A 19,313-nucleotide genomic window follows, 5' to 3' on the forward strand; every position below is an offset into this window, starting at 1 on the left:
GAGGAATGGATAAAGAAGATGTGATACATATATGCAATGGAATATTACTCAGCCATAAAAAGGAACAAAACTGGGTCATTTGTAGAGACGTGGATGGACCTAGAGACTGTAATACAGAGTGAAGTAAGTCAGAAAGAGAAAAACAAATTATCGTATATTAATGCATATACGTGGAATCTAGAAAAATAGTATAGATGATCTTATAGGCAAAGCAGAAATAGAGACACAGACGTAGAGAACAAACATATGGATACCAAAGGGGAAAGGTGGGGGTGGGATGAATTGGGAGACTGGGATTGATATATATACACTATTGATACTATATATAAAATAGATCACTAATGAGAACTTACTGTATAGCACAGGGAACTCTACTCAATGCTCTGTGGTGACTAACTGGGAAGGAAATCCAAAAAAGAGGGGATATATGTATACGTATAGCTGATTCACTTTGCTGTACAGTAGAAATTAATACAACATTGTAAAGGAACTATACTCCAATAAAATTTTTTTAAAAAAATAATATTTACAAGGTGTATAAACCATGATCACATCAAAGTATGGAAATAATTGACACAAACATAATAATTTAAAAGCAAAAGGAAAAGAAAATTGGTAAGAAAAATAGTTAAAGTCTGGAACAATTATAAAGAATCCTGTAGAAGTCCCTTAACCTGGTTTCATTCATTGTCATTTTAAGATACCACATATATAAATCATAAAGATGTTTGAAAATGATTGGTGCATCTCTTTTCAGTTTGGGGTCCTGGAACAAAAGATGATACATAAATCTTAAAAGTGATCATGGGCCTCTCACTCAGAAGGTGGCAGAGATTACAGACTTGAATGTCTTCATGTCATTTCTTAAATGATTACAATAAAATAAAACACTGTTGAAGGAAAATATTGTTGCAAGTATCAGTTGTCTGATGACTAGAACCCCAGAGTACTTTTCTTTCTTCAGAGTAGGACCCTAAGAATGATATTCTGTGGGTTGGGCTTCTGATATTTATTCATTAATACAGTCAACAAACATTTCTGAGCACCTATTGTACTATACCTAAAACACCAGATTCTCAATGGTCTGAGATATTGTAGTCAAGACAGTGGTGGGGCACAGGGCCAGAGAGTAGGGAAGTGAGGAAGGGCTGGTTTAACAAGGTGTTCCTAAAATGTGTAAAAGTTGTTTTATGTTCTTATATCAGTTGAATCATGTGCCCACATACTATACTTACACTTTTAAAACATGTTTCAGTGAAGGACAGTAAAATAAATCCTTTGACATGTACTTATTTAATTCATAGTTTATTTGTTCTTAAATTCATATTTTTGAGAACTAGATTTTCTTTGAGAGAGACAAGACTATATTTCAATTAAAACACATCCTTTAAAGGTATTTCATAATTAATTTGATCAATAGAGTTGCTTCCTCCTATGGGGTTGAAATAAGGGGAATTTTTCCTCCCTAATTACCCAGATGATGGGTTCCAGCCTCCCTTTGATGTGTCATAAAGGCTCACCTGTTTCACTACAACCTGCTATTTATTATCAAACAAATGCAGTTTGCCAAATCCTGAATTTCCAAAGGTGCCATTTATCTAAATCACGTGCGTGTCCCCTTTGCACGCATTCTGAAAAAGAATTTTCCTTGGGCCTCCCTGGTGGCGCAGTGGTTGAGAGTCCCCCTGCCGATGCAGGGGACATGGGTTCGTGCCCCCGTCTGGGAAGATCCCACATGCAGCGGAGCGGCTGGGCCCGTGAGCCATGACCGCTGGGCCTGCGCGTCCGGAACCTGTGCTCCGCAGCGGGAGAGGCCACAACAGTGAGAGGCCCGCATACCGCAAAAAAAAAAAAAAAAAAAAAAAAAATTATCCTATACCTTTTTAGTGACCTTTTTAGGTTGAAAGCCTTGGACTCTCTCCCATCAATATAATGTACATTTTACATGTACTCTCAATAGTTAATCTCCCAGCAGCCTATCCATTAATTCCAGGTTTTCCTCCTCCAGAAAGTCACTTCACTTTCTCATTTGATCCCTTGAAGGTGATTAATGAGATAAACTATACAAAGTAATTGAACTGCGTTTAGTGCAAAACTGGAAAACTTATTTTCAGGATACTTTGACTAAACAATTTGACTAAGACATCTCCAGCCAGATGGACAAAATAAAAACAGTGATTGAAGATGTGGTAGGGTGTTTGCCTACAAGATACGGGGGATTAGGATGGGGCTGGAGAGGAAGAAACAACGGCCTGGAAATTTTGGGAAATAAATCAGTGTCCTGCCAGCATGGTGATCATGTATAAGACAGATGGAAAAGAAATTCCCTAAGAAGAATTCTGAGTGGAACTTGCAGACGTCAAGGAATATGAGTGCAAGATTTTGGGAGGCAGGAGGAAGAGGGTCCTAGTGATGCCACTGTGGAGAAAATTTAGCGTGGACAGGGCCTAGGTGTGCCCTCGGGAGGGAGCCTGACAGGCCTGGGCAAAAGCAGGGTCTCTCAGGGGGTCAAGGGGACTTCATCAGAGACCCAGGGAGATTTCTGAAGTTGAGTGCCAGAGCCCTATGAGAACTTGGGGAGAATACCCATTTGCGCAGGCCTAAGAGGCTCCTACACGACATGGGAAATAAGAACCCCATGAGTTTTGGAAACACATGGAAGAGCCCAACTTGGTCATTAGGGAGAATGGGAGGGTCTGAGGTGGAGCCATGCTCCTGGCTAAAGGAAGAGATGTGCATAAAAGGGAAACCTCTGAGAGCCAGAGCCAGAGCCCCACTGAGAGCAGACAACAGAATGATGTGGGACCTGGGGGATGCTAAGGCCCAGGGACCTTGGGAGCTCTAGCAAGCTTGGGGGAATTCTGTCAGTGTTGCTGTCAGGTTTGCTGCCAATCCATTTAGTGTCTTTTCAAGAGGTAGAAAAAGGTTTCCCTTCTCCCCAAGGTGGACTCATCTCTGCTCTAGGATACATAGATTATGAATCAGTGCATGGACTAGATTTCAGCTCCCACTTTCTCAAGTGGCCAGAGCCCTTTTTCAGTCCACAATCTGCCCAAATGTACATAGAGGTGCTAAATGGATTGAGAATTTCCTTTTCACTAAATGCAAACCTTGTGCCCACACATGGAATTATTTGGAGAGAGCAAGATACTATTATGCAAAAAGACGGTAAGGATTGTATTTGTAGATAAAAGTTGTTTTAAGGGATGTAAACTAATAAAAGATAGAGAGATGGTAAAGGATAGTAGACTTGATCTCTCCAACTTCTAAAATATCTGCCAATGGGAATAATATTTCCTAGTCCCTCCTGTAGCCTGTTCCTATAGAAATGATTGCATGCTTGTGCGACCACAGGCAAGTTCATTAGACCCTCTGGGTATCAGTTTCTTCATCCTGGAGGTGTGGTGAGGATTTAAAATGTTGATACATGTAAAGCTTAGAACTGGGTATGGAACTTAGTACTTACTCCATAAATGTTAGTTATTTTTATTACTTGTATCATTCAGTGTTAATGAGAATGTTAAAGCTGGTGTGTCTGTAGAGGCGATCTGGGAGCATTTATGCAGAAAATGGTTTTCAAGTCAGGCCTTGAAAATGGGCATGGTTTCAAAAGGTAGAGAAAATTAGGGGAAGACAGTCTAGGAATTGGGAATAAAGGTGGAAAGGCACAGGCAACATTCGAGTGTAGTGAGCAGATCTATTGAGCAGCAACCGAATGGAATGTATGGCAGAGGACAGGAAAATAAGTCTGAAAGCTAAATTGAGGGCATGCAATTAAGGAGTACAGAATTCATTCTTCTCTCTCTGGTCAGCAATGAAAGCCAAGAAAGATTTAACTTGCAACCTTCTGCAATCTGGCTCCCACTCTATGGAATCTCTTTTCTCAAAGGTCTTCTAATTCAGTGCTTCTAAAACTTGAAAGTACAAACCAGTGACTTGGGGACCTTCCTAAAATGCAGGTTCTGATATGGAAGGTCTGGAGTAAGCTTAGCCTGAGATCCTATATTCTTAACAAGCTTCCAGGCGCTACCATGCCCCTCCCTGCTGCTCATCCATGGACCAACTTTGAGTACTAATCCAATGGCCTCTTCTCCATCTCATCCTTACCCCCTCTGCAGTATTAGGCCTTGTTGATCTTCCTGATGCTCTCATCATTGGCTTCTACTTACTCACCTGAATTTTATGCTATTACTTGAAGCTAAGAATGCAGACTAGGAGCCTGCTCTATAAAACTCCAGTACATATTGTCTTCTCTTGAGCACAGCTTTCATCATATAAAACAAAGCTGCCACTGATAACAATATCTATATATAATAGCTATAGCTACAAACTCAAGGTCAGTCTTTAGATGTGTATTGTCCAAGCAACTATCAGTGCATCATTTGGTCTCTTAAATGCAAATATTACAAACCACCTTTTAACAAAAGACACATGTATATCACTATAAAAGACACCAACTGCCCATCTTCTTTGGAAAATAATCTCCCCGGAGACCCTCACCCCTCCCTGTGTGCACTGGCTACAACTGATTGGTGCAGAGGTGGGCCCCTGACCAATACTGGGTTATTTTGAGTCCTTCCTCAGCATTTTACACTGGGACTGAAAAAAAAGCAAGTTAGTCTCTTGTTTTCTTTACAGAAGTCAAGAGCATGTAAGCTCAGGAGCTATTAGGGACAACATTCTGACACATGAACTGAAGAGCAGAAAACAGCAGTCATCTGTGAGAAAGAAAACTGATGAAGATACCAGGAAGGAACAGGGAAATGTCTCCAAAGCTTGGCACCCTGACATCCTTGCTCATCTCCACAGAGACCATGTAGGCAAGGCTTGACCACAGTCTGACCTGAGTCTTAGCAGAATGCCCTGTGATTTCTTCTAACATAAGGGAAGATAAACAGCCTAGTGAGGAGCTGTTGGGAGGCTGTTTCTCCCGTTATCCTGTGGAAGACTGACACAAGGCCATTTCTCATCCATCTCCCTAGTTTCAGTTCAGCACAAGACTTTCCACCTCATTCCCACTTAGGGTAAAGCTGCAGACTTCATCGTAAGTCTATAAAACTCCTCAACAACAGAATGACCCATCACTCTTACCATCTGTCATCTGGCTTCTTCAGTTCTGTGTTGTCTACAGAACAAGGGGCACAGGGAACCGACACCACAATGACTTGCTTTTGCTGTCTGTGTAAGTAATTAACTGTCTGAATCCATTTGGTCATGTTTACTCCTCACTGGGCAAATCTATAGAAGTATGACAAGCCATCCTAATGGCTATAGAAGTATTACTTGGGACCCAGTTATTAGCCACCACCTTGCTGCCTTGGAAATGCTTAACCATTTGGCCAAGGGAAGAAGTAAGAAATGGCAAGAGTTCACTTCCTGAGATCCCCTCAGTGCTCCGGCTCCTGATTATAGTCAGTTCTCAGGAATGCATTTCAGACTTTGAATTCCATGAGATATCCTAGTATTTCTCCAGTAAACCTCTCCAGCTTCTTTTTTTTTTTTACCCTTAAGAAAGCTAGAATGTATTTTTTACTACTTTTTATTAGAGTATAGTTGCTTTACAATGTTGTGTTAGCTTCTGCTGTACAGTCATAGAAAGTATTTCTAACCTTTACCATCAAAAGGTCATATAATACATACACACACTGGTGTTGCATTTGATGACAATATCAGTAATCAGAACTTCAGTGTTAGCAATTCAAGTGTATTTTGTTTTTATTAAAATTCTGCCTGTCGTATATTAATTTATTTTTGGCCCTTGACGTAGTATATGTAACATGATTAGCCTGTCTTATAAAAGCCCAATAAATATAAAGTTTTATGAAAATGTTATTGGCCAAGTGGGGAAAAAAATGACTCTTTTTCACTATGATGAAAGTATAAATTACTCTCATCATTTATCAATTGTAACTTCATAGTACTAAATATGTAAGTCAACTATGCTATGTTTAATTTATCTTATAAATGTACTGATTTTCATTCATATTAGTTACAATTGTAAGAACATGATGGAAAAACACATTATATTTATGCCAAATATGTATCATCCAACAAAACAGTGTAAGTAGGATTAGAGTTTGATCTAATTTTAACATCCCTTGAGTTTAGCTGTGCCTAATACCCAGAATGATCATCCAAGCCAATATACAGATACTGATGAATCACTAGTCATAGGTTAGGATGTTCATCAATTAGCTTCATTTCCCTACTGGACCAGCTGAGTTTTATTTGATCAGGGTCATGGACTCTGAATCAAGCCAAGTCAGGAACAGCTGGCAGAGTCTTGGACATTGTGGAAATTTGACCAAAATGGTGTATAAATTGGTGCAAATTCATCATCACTACTGGGAAACAACTAAAAAAGTAGAAAGTGGGGTCACTGACATCATAACAACGAATAGACATAGCACAATTACATATAAGAAATGAATGCCTTGATTGCCGTATTAATGAGATGTCATCTTTAGGAAAGTTTAGAGATTGTTAAGTGATATATCTGGCTGCTTGTGGTACTCCTAGATGCAAGGAGTTTGTGACATGATGATAACTAGTCATAATTTGTCCAAATTTGTTTGAGAATAAAATTTACTAGTCAAAGTTAAACATTAGACATCTAGTCATCTTAATATGATTTACTAGTGTTACCATAATAATTTATTAAGAGAATAGTTACATTTACAAAAATGTTTTATGGTGATGAGTGAATTATAGTAATTAGTTTATATATTCATAATAAAAAATGCATCACAGTATGTAAGATTAAATTTTCAATCAACTCATAATTTATATTTTAAAATATCTTTAAAATACGTTCACATAACATAATCCCGTGGGTAACTTTCTCTAGCCACTTAGTCATTATTTCCATGATTAGTTATAACAGATTTCTTCCTAAAGGATTTTTCCCCCACAGCATAACTCTCCATAAATTAATGTGAACCTATCATATCAAAGGTGTTTACATGTGTTAATATATTCATTTAATTTTAATATGCTTATTAAGGCACGAATAGCTGCAAGCAAGCTAGCATTGCATGCAATAAGAAAACCTGTGGAGTCCTGAGGTAACATACTTTAACGAGGGAGGTAGGAATTACATAAGATCTGAGTTAGCCGGGGAAAGAAGAGGCTACAACTGATAGCACAACTAAGTCAACTAAGTCTGACGCCAACTGGATCATTTAAAATAAAATAGCCAGCCAGGCAAAAAGGCCTCCTCCAAGTCGCAGGCCTTGGGGCTGCCTGCCTTGCCTTACAGGCTAGGAACACAGAAGGTGGGGAACCCGAGAGCGGCCAGCGCGGGCGCCGCGGCGACTTGACCTGGGACACGGGACACGGGACACCCGCCGCCCGCCGCCCGCCGCCCGCTCCCGGCCTCCTTTGCTCGCGCGCTCCGCGGGCTCGGGCTCGGCAGGCTCTGCCCCGGGAGCGCGGAAGGCAGAGGAAAAAGGCAAAACTTCGGTGGGGAGACTTGTCTGAGAAACGTTTTCGGAACACGCGAAGGGAAAAACGACTAGCCCCCGGCGGGGCGGCCTTACCAGCGGAACCACCGGCCAGGATCTGCTGAGAAGCCTCGTTCACGAAGCCGACAGCGGGCTTGGCCGACATCTTCGCAAGCCAGACGACCACTGCTTGGGCTGAGATGCGTGGGCGAGCTCGCCAGCCTGAATGCTGGCCTGCAGAGCCTCTCCTGAGCGAGAGTGCCGGGGCTGGGTTAATCCTTGGGCCGAGTGGCTCCCTGTGGGGCGGCAATCCGGCGACTGCTCGGAGGCGGCGGGCGGTTTGGGCCACAGACTCAACGCGTGATCTCCGGCGGGTCGGGACCTGCTTGTTGCGCTGCTTCAGGTGCTCCTTCTCGACCCCGCTTTGCTCCCTGGGCTCCGGGAGGGACCCTGAAGGAGAAAAGACCCGCGGATGGAATTGGGTTGGTCGACCGCCGCAGGTCGGTTTGGTCTCCTAGATTGGCGCCCACGGGTTTCCCTATCAGGAGCCTTCTGCAGAGTTTGTCCAGCTGGCTGCTCTGCCTCTGATAACGCAAGTAAAAAAGTGATCCTGGCCTAGAACTCCAGCGGCAGGGTCCAGGCGACCCTTGCCCTCTGGAAAGCCAGAGCACAGTGCAGTTCTAAAGAAGGGACAGGTGAATAAATTCCTTGGAGTTAGCTGTCCCGAAATTGTGGGCTATAGCAACTAAGTCAAAATAAATCCAATTTACAGGTATCTTACAATTGAGCTACTGTATATAGTACTTTTCTAAGAAATGGTTTTGGCTTAAGGCAATATATCTCATACCTCATCAACTTGAGTTTTATTTACTGAAAGACCAAAAAAAGGAAGGCCTTATTACAAATAAGTCTCTTCTACCTATTCCCCACGTCCGTGGGCATCAGCGTAATGTGTGCGTTTGTAAGAAAAGTAAATTCATGTTCCAGCCCTGACCTACTGAATCATAATCTCTGGATATAGGGCTCAGAAACCTGTGTTTTAATAAGTTCTCCAGTGGTTGTTATGAATGTTAAAGTTTGCGAACCACTGACCCAAATAATCAAGGAACATTAAGTAACTACTAATATATTCTCTGTAAAACGTTTACTTATTCATACTAGCCCTTTAGGATAGTTAGCAAAACAAAAATACTAGTTTATACTATTTTTAAACCACAAGTTGCAAAAACTCTGTAGGAGGGACACAAGGTTCTCAAATTTTAGAAAAATACCTGCCACACCCCTAACAGGCAGGAAATGATAGGAGTAAAAGGGAGAATGAGACGCTTTGGAACCCTTATTGTCATATTTCTTAAACACAGTATTTAATACTAAACATATTCAGTGTGAACCATATAAAATTGCCATTTTTGAAGGCAATTATATCAGCAATATGTAATAAGGTTCAACTTAATATATATGATTTCCAATTAAATGTACAAAATACAATAATTGGTTTTATACTTTGTTTTAATTTCTTAGGCTGAGCTATTAAAAGCTGGTAATGATAATCTGACTGGCAAAATTATTTAAAGTGAGGAATTGGAGAGACTTGCTACTTATGTGATCAGGTACGCAAAAACAAATTTTCTCATATTTGATTAAAATTACTAAGTTTGAAATGTTTACCAAGAAATAGTTTCAAGAAATTTTTGCTATTTAGATATAGTAAAAGCTTTTGAGCTATGTTTCAGTCTTTTACTAATTAAATATGAGGTCTTGAGTACAATATAAAATCACTTATTCATTCAAAAAATACTAGAACCTATTATATACTAAGCACTAAAATCAGAATTTCAGAGCTCATAGAAAATGTTTCCCTAATTTTCCACCGAAGAAACTAAGTTTCCAAAGATCACACCATAAGTTAATGGTATAGCCAGGATTCCCTCTTCTAATAGCCGTGGGATTATAGATTTAAATATTAACCACAGGCCAAATTACATTCGGTCACACTGAAACCTAAAATAATTAAATGCTACCAAAATTAATTTCATTCACTCATATGTAAGTAGAGAATTTTTTAAAGTTAAAGAAATTTGTTGGATTATTAAATACTATTAAACCCCAAGGCACACACTGAACCAAATTCTACATTCATTCATTGAGAGTTTACTGAGTGTCAGCATTAAGAGCTGGCAATGTAACAGTTAAAATCCCCCCTTGGAGCATATAATCTAATGGAAGAGATCATACCATGTTGCAATGTCCGTAAATTTTTGCCTTCCCTAGATTATTTCAGGAAATACAATAATACTTCCAGGTCAAGATTTAAAGACAGCCTTTTGACATCATCCATTATTTCCATGAATATCTTTTTTTTCCATAAATATCTTAATCTCTGAATTTTTTTTTTTTTCTGGTACGCAGGCCTCTCACTGTTGTGGCCTCTCCCGTTGCAGAGCACAGTCTCCGGACGCGCAGGCTCAGTGGCCATGGCTCACGGGCCCAGCCGCTCCGCGGCATGTGGGATGCTCCTGGACCGGGGCACGAACCTGTGTCCCCTGCATCGGCAGGCAGACTCGCAACCACTGAGCCACCAGGGAAGCCCCCAATCTCTGAATATCTTAACCTGAGGAGGTGGGTGCAAGTTTGTGGTCTCACTAAGACCTCAATCTCTCAGGATCCCTACAGATTCAGTCAGAAGTCTCTCCCAGACATCTTTCCAAATACGCTGTTAGAAAATTGCTACCTCTTTTTAACCTCTCTACACTAGAACAGATTTCTTTGAGTTAAAAAAAGCAAGGCCTGATATTACAGATAGTCTAGTCCTCAATCTCCAGATTAGATGAGGAGATAGGGCCTAGGTATAAGAACATTCTGGAGTTTGGGAGTCAGCCATTGTCAATCCACAGTCAACAAGTACACACTGTGCTAAGAGCTCTGATTATGGGGCATAGCTCTTATCTGCAGCCAAATTTGCCCATGGCCAGTATTGGAATGCTGGGAGGTTTAACACTGGGAGAAGTAAAATTTACTTGAGCTACTAGTTCAGATTCCTTAGACACAATCCATCACATTACTCTTTCTATTATTATTTTACATAATGCTGTAATGTCCTGATATTAGAGCAAAACTGCTAAAGTATCAAGCTTATATTTTTTAATTATTGATTTACTGTATTTAGCTGATCTTGGTTGAGAACTACATAATTAAATTATTGATTTATCAGTTTGCAAAGTGACTAGAAACTAAACCTTTGGGAACCTTAAAATACTTACTGAACTTAAGTATCTGACAATTTCTTTAATGTCTTTTTGGAATAAAGTTTTTGTATTGGGCCACTGGATCAGCTACTGTTCAAGACCAAAATAATAGTGACTTAAACAAGATAGAACTTTATTTCCCTCTCATGTAATGACACAGTTGTAAGCCACAAATAAAGCTCGGGCCAGCAGAGAGGAAGGAAGGTAAGAAGGGTAAAGAAAGCCCTGGAAATTACATAAATCTCATTGGTTAGAACTTGGCCACTAGGGCTAAACCTAGGTACAAGGGAGGTGGGAAAGGTAGTATTTTGCCGGGTGACAATGTGTCCATAAAAAATATATATACCATTATGGAAAAAGGGAAAAACATATTGGGAAACAACTAGCAGTGTCAACCACGGTTTGGGAAAAGGTTTAGGAACAAAGAGCTGTACTTTAAAATTATAGTATTTGCTCATTTTCAAAGATTTTGTTTTCCTCAAGTCTAAAGTTTATCTTCATCAGTTTCTAACTGGAAAATGCTATATAATCCCATGGTACTCAATGTACTATAACTGGGAGTCACATTTTAAAATACCATTCCCGGAAAGATACATAGCCATTGTAGGCTAGAGACTCTCTTCTTTAGAAGTCAAAACACACTCTCTAGGGCTTCCCTGGTGGTGCAGTGGTTAAGAACCTGCCTGCCAATGCAGGGGACATGGGTTTGAGCCCTGGTCCAGGAAGATCCCACATGCCGCAGAGCAACTAAGTCCGTGTACCACAACTACTAAGCCTGTGCTCTAGAGCCTGCGAGCCACAACTACTGAGCCCACGTGCCACAACTACTGAAGCCCACGTGCCTAGAGCCGATGCTTCACAACAAGAGAAGCCACCACAATGAGACGCCCGCGCACCGCATCGAAGAGGGGCCCCCACTCGCCACAACTAGAGAAAGCCCGCATGCAGCAACGAAGACGCAACACAGCCAAAAATAAATAAATAATTTTTTTAAAAAAAAGATTATTCACTAAAACATTTTTAAAAAAACACTATCTGTATACACACAGACACACAAATGCAGAATTTAGCATACATGGAGCCCATCCATGGAATACGGTGGGAAGTTGGGAAGAGTTGCCTGTGGATACCAGATTAAGAAATCTTGACCAATAGAAGAGATTATAACTCTTGAACTATTCAAAAGACCTATTATTCTAGAATATTCTTATGCAGAAGTATTAGAAGTATTAAAGAAATGCTGTTTGCAAATGGAAGACTCTTATGTGCTTTAAAATCTGCGGGTCTGAGTATCACTGCTCTAAGCTCTCAGTGATTTATAACTTACAGATACCAAGGCATCATATCATTTAGGACAGATCTTAGGTTCTGATGCATTAGATTATCCTATCACCTAACAGAGCACTTCTAAGTTCCAAGGGACTTTAACTGGGCAGTATGGACAAAATAATTACTTGGGAAGCTTTTTCCAATATATTATTGTGATATAAGAACAACACTTAGAGGCCATTTATATTACAGAGTTCTGTTATTTGAGATGTAACTGTGAATCTAGGAGTTAAGGCCTCTGAGCTGTCAACATGCAGAAATCCATGCACTTTCCTCCTAGGAGCTTCCCAGGTTCACCTGGAACTAATTTTAGACCCAATTCTAAAAAGGTTGATAGGGTGGATACCTAATATCTTGGTTCACAGCAGATTAGAAAAACCAAACTAAGAGAATAGGGCAGGGACCTTCCTGGTGGCAAAGTGGTTAAGACTCCGTGCTCCCAATGCGGGGGCCCAGGTTCGATCCCCAGTCAGGGAGTTAGATCCCACATGCATGCCACAACTAAGGAGCCAGTGAGCCGCAACTAAGGAGCCCATCTGCCGCAACTAAGGAGCACACCTGCCACAACTAAGAAGCACGCCTGCCACAGCCAAGACCCGGTGCAACCAAATAAATAAAATAAATAAATATTTTAAAAAGAGAATAGGGCAGAGGGAAATCAGAGATTATAGAAAAGTGAAGAGCAATCTGCAACCTTCAGGCCACATTCAGCCTGCCTTGCAAATTGTAATAACTACAATATTCATGTAATGCTTACTTATGCAAGGCACTGGGCTAAGAATTTCATTACGCATTATCTCATTCATAATATCATAGAGATATTCTTATTCTCATCTTACAAATGAGGAAATTCTGGCACAGAGGTTAAGTAACTTTTGCCTGAAGTCACACTGAATATTTGAGATATTATTTGAACCTAAGTATATATAATTTAGGAGGCCTATTTCTGAATCACTAGCTATATTGTTTTTATGGTCTAATCTTTATTTCAGCTTTTCTACCCATACAGAAAAGATGTACAATTATTCAGAGTAAATAGCTTGTGGTAAAGTCAAAGGACTTTCATAAACAATGACTTGATAATATGTATCAGGAACTTTATACACCTGAAGTTAGAAAAATACTAACTTCAGTGCCATAAATTTTATTATGTGTAAATAGTGTGAATTTTCTATTTATCAAGTCAGGGTTTCTAGACAACAGCACCATTGACATTGTGGGCCAGATAATTCTTTGTTATAGGAGGGTGTCCTGTTTAATGCAGGATATTTAGCAGCATCCCTAGTCTCTACCCACTAGCTGCCAGTAGCAACTCCTTCCCCATTTGTGACAACCAAAAATGTCTCCAGACATAGCCAGATGTCCCCTGCAGGGCAAAAATGCCCTTAGTTGAGAATCACTGGTTTAAGTAAAAGAACCAATATAATAGTGAAGCCTATTTTAACTTTTGACAATCATGGAATGACAGATCTGGAAGAGACTTTAATCGATTTCTTATTTGACAGTTCAGGAGATTGAGATGTGAAGAGATTGAGGGCCTTGGCTAAATTACCAAACTATTTAGGGGAAGAGTTGGGTGGGAAAGCCTGACATTTCCTGACTTCAGAACTGATAATCTAGGCATTGATGTCTGGGATATTTCCCATAAATTGAATATTGTGGTTACAGTAGCCAGAGTGATCCTTTTAAAGCATATTTCGGATATTAGTCACCTGTTCTAAACCATCCAGTGGTTTCCTGTCATCCTTAGAATAGAATCCAATGTCTTAGCCATAGCCCAAAAGATCCTATGTAATTTGGCTTAGGGCTACCTCCTCAGACTCTTTTCCTAATCCTTTTCTCTTTCACCCTGCTCTTGTCACACTGATTTTGGGGGGCATTCCTTTGAATATTCCCAAGCATGCTCCCCCTCTTTGCATTTTGCTTTTCCTTATGCCGGGAAGGTTCTTTTCCTAGACATTCCCATGACTTGCTTCTTCACTTCTTTCAGGCCATCAACACAAATATTACTTTGACAGGCAGGCTTTACCTGTGTAAAATTGTACTTCTCCTTAATCTTTTCACACTTTATCTAGCCTGATTTATTTTTCTTCATTACAATTTTCAACACCTAGATATATTCTGTATTTTTTGTTTATTCTTAGTCTTTTCCTCCTTCTGAATGTAAAGTCCATGAAAAAGTGACTGTAATACTGCCTGGCACATAGTAGGCATGTAATAAATATTAATTCAGTGTATGAATCATAGTCATGCCAGAAGAACACCTCATACCCTTTAAGTAATCACTCCTCATTTACCCCTTTCCCAGCTTCTGGCAACCACTGATATACTTTCTGTCTCTATGGATTGGCCTATTCTGAATGTTTCATATAAAAGTTTCATATAAAAATCATACAATATGTAAACATTCATGTCTGACTTCTTTCACTTAGCACCATATTTTAGAAATGCATCCAAGTTGTAGGATGTATCAGTACTCTATTCCTTTTTATGACTGAATAATATTCCATTGTATGTTGCTTATTTTGTTTATCCATTCATTTGTTGATAGACATTTGGATTGTTTCCACCTTTAGGCTATTATGAATAATGTTGCTATAAACATTTGTGTACAAGTCTCATTTCTCTTAGGTATATACATAGGAGTGAAATTACTGGAACTACCAACTGTTTTCCACAGTGGCTTTACCATTTTACACTTCCACAGCAATTTACAAAGCTTCCTGTGCCTCTGCATTCCTCCTCAAACTTGTTATTTTCCATTTAAAAGAAAATTATAGCCATCACTGTTGGTTTGAGGATGTGAAGTGGTATCACATTGTGGCTTTGATTTGCATTTCCTCAATGACCAATGAAGTTAGCCATCTTTTTCATGTGCTTGTTGGCCATTTGTATATCTTCTTTGGAAAAAATGCCTATTAAAGCCCATTCATTGCTCATTTTTTAACTGGGTTGTTTGTCTTTTTGCTATTGAGCTGTAAGAGTTCTTTGTACATTCTGGATATTAAACTCTATCAGATACATGATTTGCAAATGTTTCTTCCATTCTTTATTTTCTTGATAATGTCCTTTGATGCACAAGTTTTTAATTTTCATGAAATCCAAAAGCTGAATAGTCTATTCTTTTCCCACTGAATGGCCCTGGGACTCTTGTTGAAGATCAATTGGCCATAGATACTTGAGTTTCTTTCTGGGCTCTCTCGTTGATCAATATGTCTATCCTTATGCCTGTACCTCACTATTTTGTTTAATATAGCTTTGAGAACTTTTAAATCAGAACATGTAAGTTTTCCAGCTTTTCTTTTTCAATATTGTCTTGACTATTTGGGGGCCCTTGCAATTCCATATGAACTTGAGGATCAGCTTGTTGATTTATGCAAGAAAGGCCACTGGAATTTTGATAGGGATTGGACTGGAGCTGCAGGTCACTTTGCACAGTAGTACCATCTTAACAATATTAACAATATTAAGTCTTCTAATCTATGAATATGGACTGCCTTTCCATTTAATTATCTTTAATTTCTTTCAACTTGCTTTGTAGTTTTTAGTACACAAACCTTTCACTTCCTTGGTTAAATTTATTACTAGGTATTTTATTACTTTGGATGCTGTAGTAAGTGAATTTTTAAAAATTTCCTTTTGGATAATTCATTGCTGGTATATGGAAACACAACTGATTTTTGTATATTGATCTTGTAACCTGTAACTCTGCTGAATTCATGTATTAATTTTTTGTGTGGATTCTTTGTGATTTTTTTCTACATAGAATCATTTCCTTTGCAAATAGGGATAGTTTTACTTCTCTTCCAGTTTGGAGGCCTTTTATTTCTTTCTTGAATAATTGCTCTCTCTAGGACTTCCAGTACAATGCTGAATAGCAGTGATGAAATTAGGTGTTCTTGTCTTGTTCCTGACATTAAACATGATGTTGCCTGTGGATATTTCATAAATGCTTTTTATCATATTAAGGAAGTTTCCTTCTATTCCTATTTTGCTCAGTGTTTTAACATGAAAGGAGGTTGAATTTTGTCAAATGCTTTTTCTACATCTATTGAGATAATCATGTAGGTATTTTTCCTTTGTTACATTAATATGATGTACTACATGGATTGATTCTATTATGTCAAAACACCTTTTTATTCCTCAAAAGTGAGATAAATCTCACTTGTTCATGGAGTGAAATCCTTTTAATGTGCTTTTGAATTTGGTTTGCTAGTATATTTGCATCGTAAGGGATATTGGTCTGTAGTTTTCTTGTGATATCTTTTTCTAGCTTTGGTAGCAGGGAAATGCTGGTCTCATAGAATGTATTAGGAAGTATTTCCTCCTATTTTTTGAAAAAGTTTGAGGAGAATCAATGTTAATTCTTTAAATGTTTGGTAGAATTCATCTGTGAAGCCACCTGGTCTTGAACTTATTTTTATTGGAATGGTTTTAATTACTGATTCAATCTCTTTACTTGTAGGTCTGTTGAGATTTTCTATTCTAGAGTAAGTTTGGGTAGTGTGTATTTTGAGGAATGTCTCCATTTCATCTAAATTATTTAATTTTTTGGCACACAACTGTACATAATATTCTCTTATAATTCTTTCAACTCCTGTAAGGCCAGTAGTAATGTCCCCACTTTCAGTTCTCATTTTATTAACATCTTCTCTCTTTTTTCTTAGTCAATATAGCTAAAGTTTTGAAAATTTTAAAACATTTTTGAAGAACCAACTTTTGGTTTAGCTAATTTTATTTTTTCCCCTATTCTCTATTTCATTCATCTCAGCTGTAATCTTATTTCTTTCCTTATGCTGGTTGTTTTCTCCATTTTGTAATTCCTTAAAGTGTAAAAGTTAAGCTATTGATTTGAGATGTCTTCTTTTTTAATATAGTCATCTACAGCTATGAATTTCTCTCTGAGCACTGCTTTTGTTGCATCCCATAACCTTGGTATGTTGTGTTTTCATTTTCATGTTTCTCAAGTTATTGATATGGGTTGAATTTTGTCCTCTAAAAAAGATGAGTTGAAGTTCTAATCCCCAGTACCTCAGAATATGACCTATTTGGAAATAGGGTATTTACAGAGTAATCAAATTAAAATGAGGTCATTAGGGTGACCCTAGTCCAATATGATGTATCCTTATAAAAAGGGGAAATTTAGACACAGGCGGACATGCACAGAGGGAAGACTATGTGAAGAGACATGGAAAATGCCACTTAATTACAGCTGTCTGTAGTATGTTTTGAATTCAGGAAGTGTGAGGCCTCCACTTTGTTCTTCTTTCTCAAGACTGCTTCAGCTATTCAGAGGGTTTTGTGGCTCCATATGAATTTTAGGATTTTTTTCTACTTCTGTACAAAATGCCATTGAGATTCTGATAGGGATTGCACTGAATCTGTAAATCACTTTGGGTAGTATGGACATTTTAAAAATATTGTCTTCCAATTTACAAGCATGAATGTCTTTCCATTTATTTGTACCTTCTTTGATTTCTTTTAAAAATGTTTTATAGTTTTCAGTGTATAAGTCTTTCACTTCCTTACCTAAGTTTATTGCTAATTATTTTATCCTTTTTCATGCTATAGTAAGTGCAATAATTTTCTTAATTTCCTTTTCAGGTTGGTCATTGTTAGTGTATAGAAACATAACTGATTTCTGTGCATTGATTTTTATATCCTAAAACCTTGCTGAAATTGTTTATTAGCTGTAGTAGCTTCATTGTGGAACCTTTAGGATTTTCAAAGTATAAAATAATATCATCTGCAAAGAGCGCTAATTTTACTTCTTTATTTCCAATTTGGATGTCTTTTATTAGTTTTTCTTGCCTGATTGATCTGACTAGGAATCCCTGTTTTATGTTGAATAGTAATGGTGAGAGTGGGCATCCTTGCCTTGTTCCTGATATTAGGGGAAAAGCTTTCAGACTTTCACCACTGAGCATGATGTTTGCTATAGGCTTTTTATTATGTTGAGATAGTTTCCTTCTATTCTTAGTTTTGTTGAGTCTTTTTTTTTAAAAAAATACTAATTAATTAATTTTGGCTGCGCTGGGTCTTAGTTGTGGCATGCAGGATCTTCGTTACAGCATGTGGGATCTTTAGTTGTGGCATGCGGACTTCTTAGTGGCAGCATGCAGGCTTCTTTTTTGGGGCATGTGGGCTTTGTAGTTGGGGCATGTGGGCTTCTTAGTTGCAGCATGCGGAATTCTTAGTTGCGGCATGCGGACTCTTAGTTGTGGCATGCATGTGGGATCTAGTTCCCTGACCAGGGATCAAACCTGGGCCCCCTGCATTGGGAGCATGAAGTTTTACCCTCTGGAACACGAGGAAAGTCCCTGTTTCATGAAAGAGTGTTGAGTTTTGTCAAATTCTTTCTGTTTCAATTGAGATGGTTATGTGGTTTTTGTCCTTTGTTTTGTTAATGTAGTATATTATATTGATTGATTTCTGTATGTTGAAAAATCCTTGCATTCCAGGTAAAAATACCACTTGGTGATGGTAGATAATCATTTTAATGTGCTGTTGGATTCAATTTGGGAGTACTCTGTTGAGGATTTTTTCATCATTGTTCATCAGGGATGTTGGTCTGTAGTTTTCTCTTTTTGTGTCTTTGTTTGGTTTTGGTATCAAAGTATGCTGGCCTCATAGGATGAGTTTGAAAGTGTGCTTTCCTCTTCAATTCTTTGGAAGTCTGAGGAGGATTGGTATTAATTCTTAAATGTTTAGTAGAATTCTCCAGTGAAGCCATCTGGTCTAGAACTTTTCTTTGTTGGGAGGTTTTTGATTACTGCTTCAATCTTCTTACTAGTTATAGGTCTGTTCAGATTTTTTTATTTCTTCATAATTCAATCTGGGTAGGTTGTGTGTTTCTAGGAATTTGTCAACTTCTTCTAGGTTATACATTTTGCTGGCATATAATCGTTTCTGGTTGTCTCTTGTGGTCCTTTTCAATTCTGTGACATCAATGATAATGTCTCCTATTTCATTTCTAATTTAATTATGAGTCTTTTTTTTTTTTCTTAGCCTACGTAAGGGCTTATCAATTTTGTTGATCTTTAAAAAAATCAACTTTGGCTTTGTTGATTTTTTAAATTGTTTTTCTATTCTATTTTATTTATCTCTGCTCTAATCTTTATTATTTCTGCCCTTCTTTCAATTTTGGGTTTCCTTTGGTCTCCTTTTCCTAGTTCCTTGAGGTCTAAAGTTAGGCTGTTGACTTGAGATCTTTTTTTTTTTAATGTAAGCATTTACTACTATAAACCTCCCAATTAGTATTCCTTTTGCTTCATCCCCTAGTTTTGGTATGTTGTAG

The 19,313-nt window shown here is 38.4% G+C and overlaps 1 protein-coding gene across 1 annotated transcript in view; it reads right to left on the reverse strand.

Annotated features, from left to right (window-relative positions):
- SLC25A21 (solute carrier family 25 member 21) overlaps window positions 1-7,629 on the reverse strand; it is a 508,996-nt gene extending 501,367 nt beyond the window's left edge. The window contains exon 1 of the mRNA XM_027111095.1: window positions 7,539-7,629. Coding sequence (XP_026966896.1) covers window positions 7,539-7,608 — 70 coding nt within the window. The 5' untranslated portion in view covers window positions 7,609-7,629. The remainder of the gene's footprint in view (window positions 1-7,538) is intronic.
- Between the last annotated feature and the right edge of the window lie 11,684 nt (window positions 7,630-19,313).

The sequence above is a fragment of the Aethalodelphis obliquidens genome, unplaced genomic scaffold (assembly GCF_003676395.1).
Source record: "Aethalodelphis obliquidens isolate GAN/ISIS:26980383/991018 unplaced genomic scaffold, ASM367639v1 scaffold10, whole genome shotgun sequence".
NCBI lineage: Eukaryota > Metazoa > Chordata > Mammalia > Artiodactyla > Delphinidae > Aethalodelphis > Aethalodelphis obliquidens.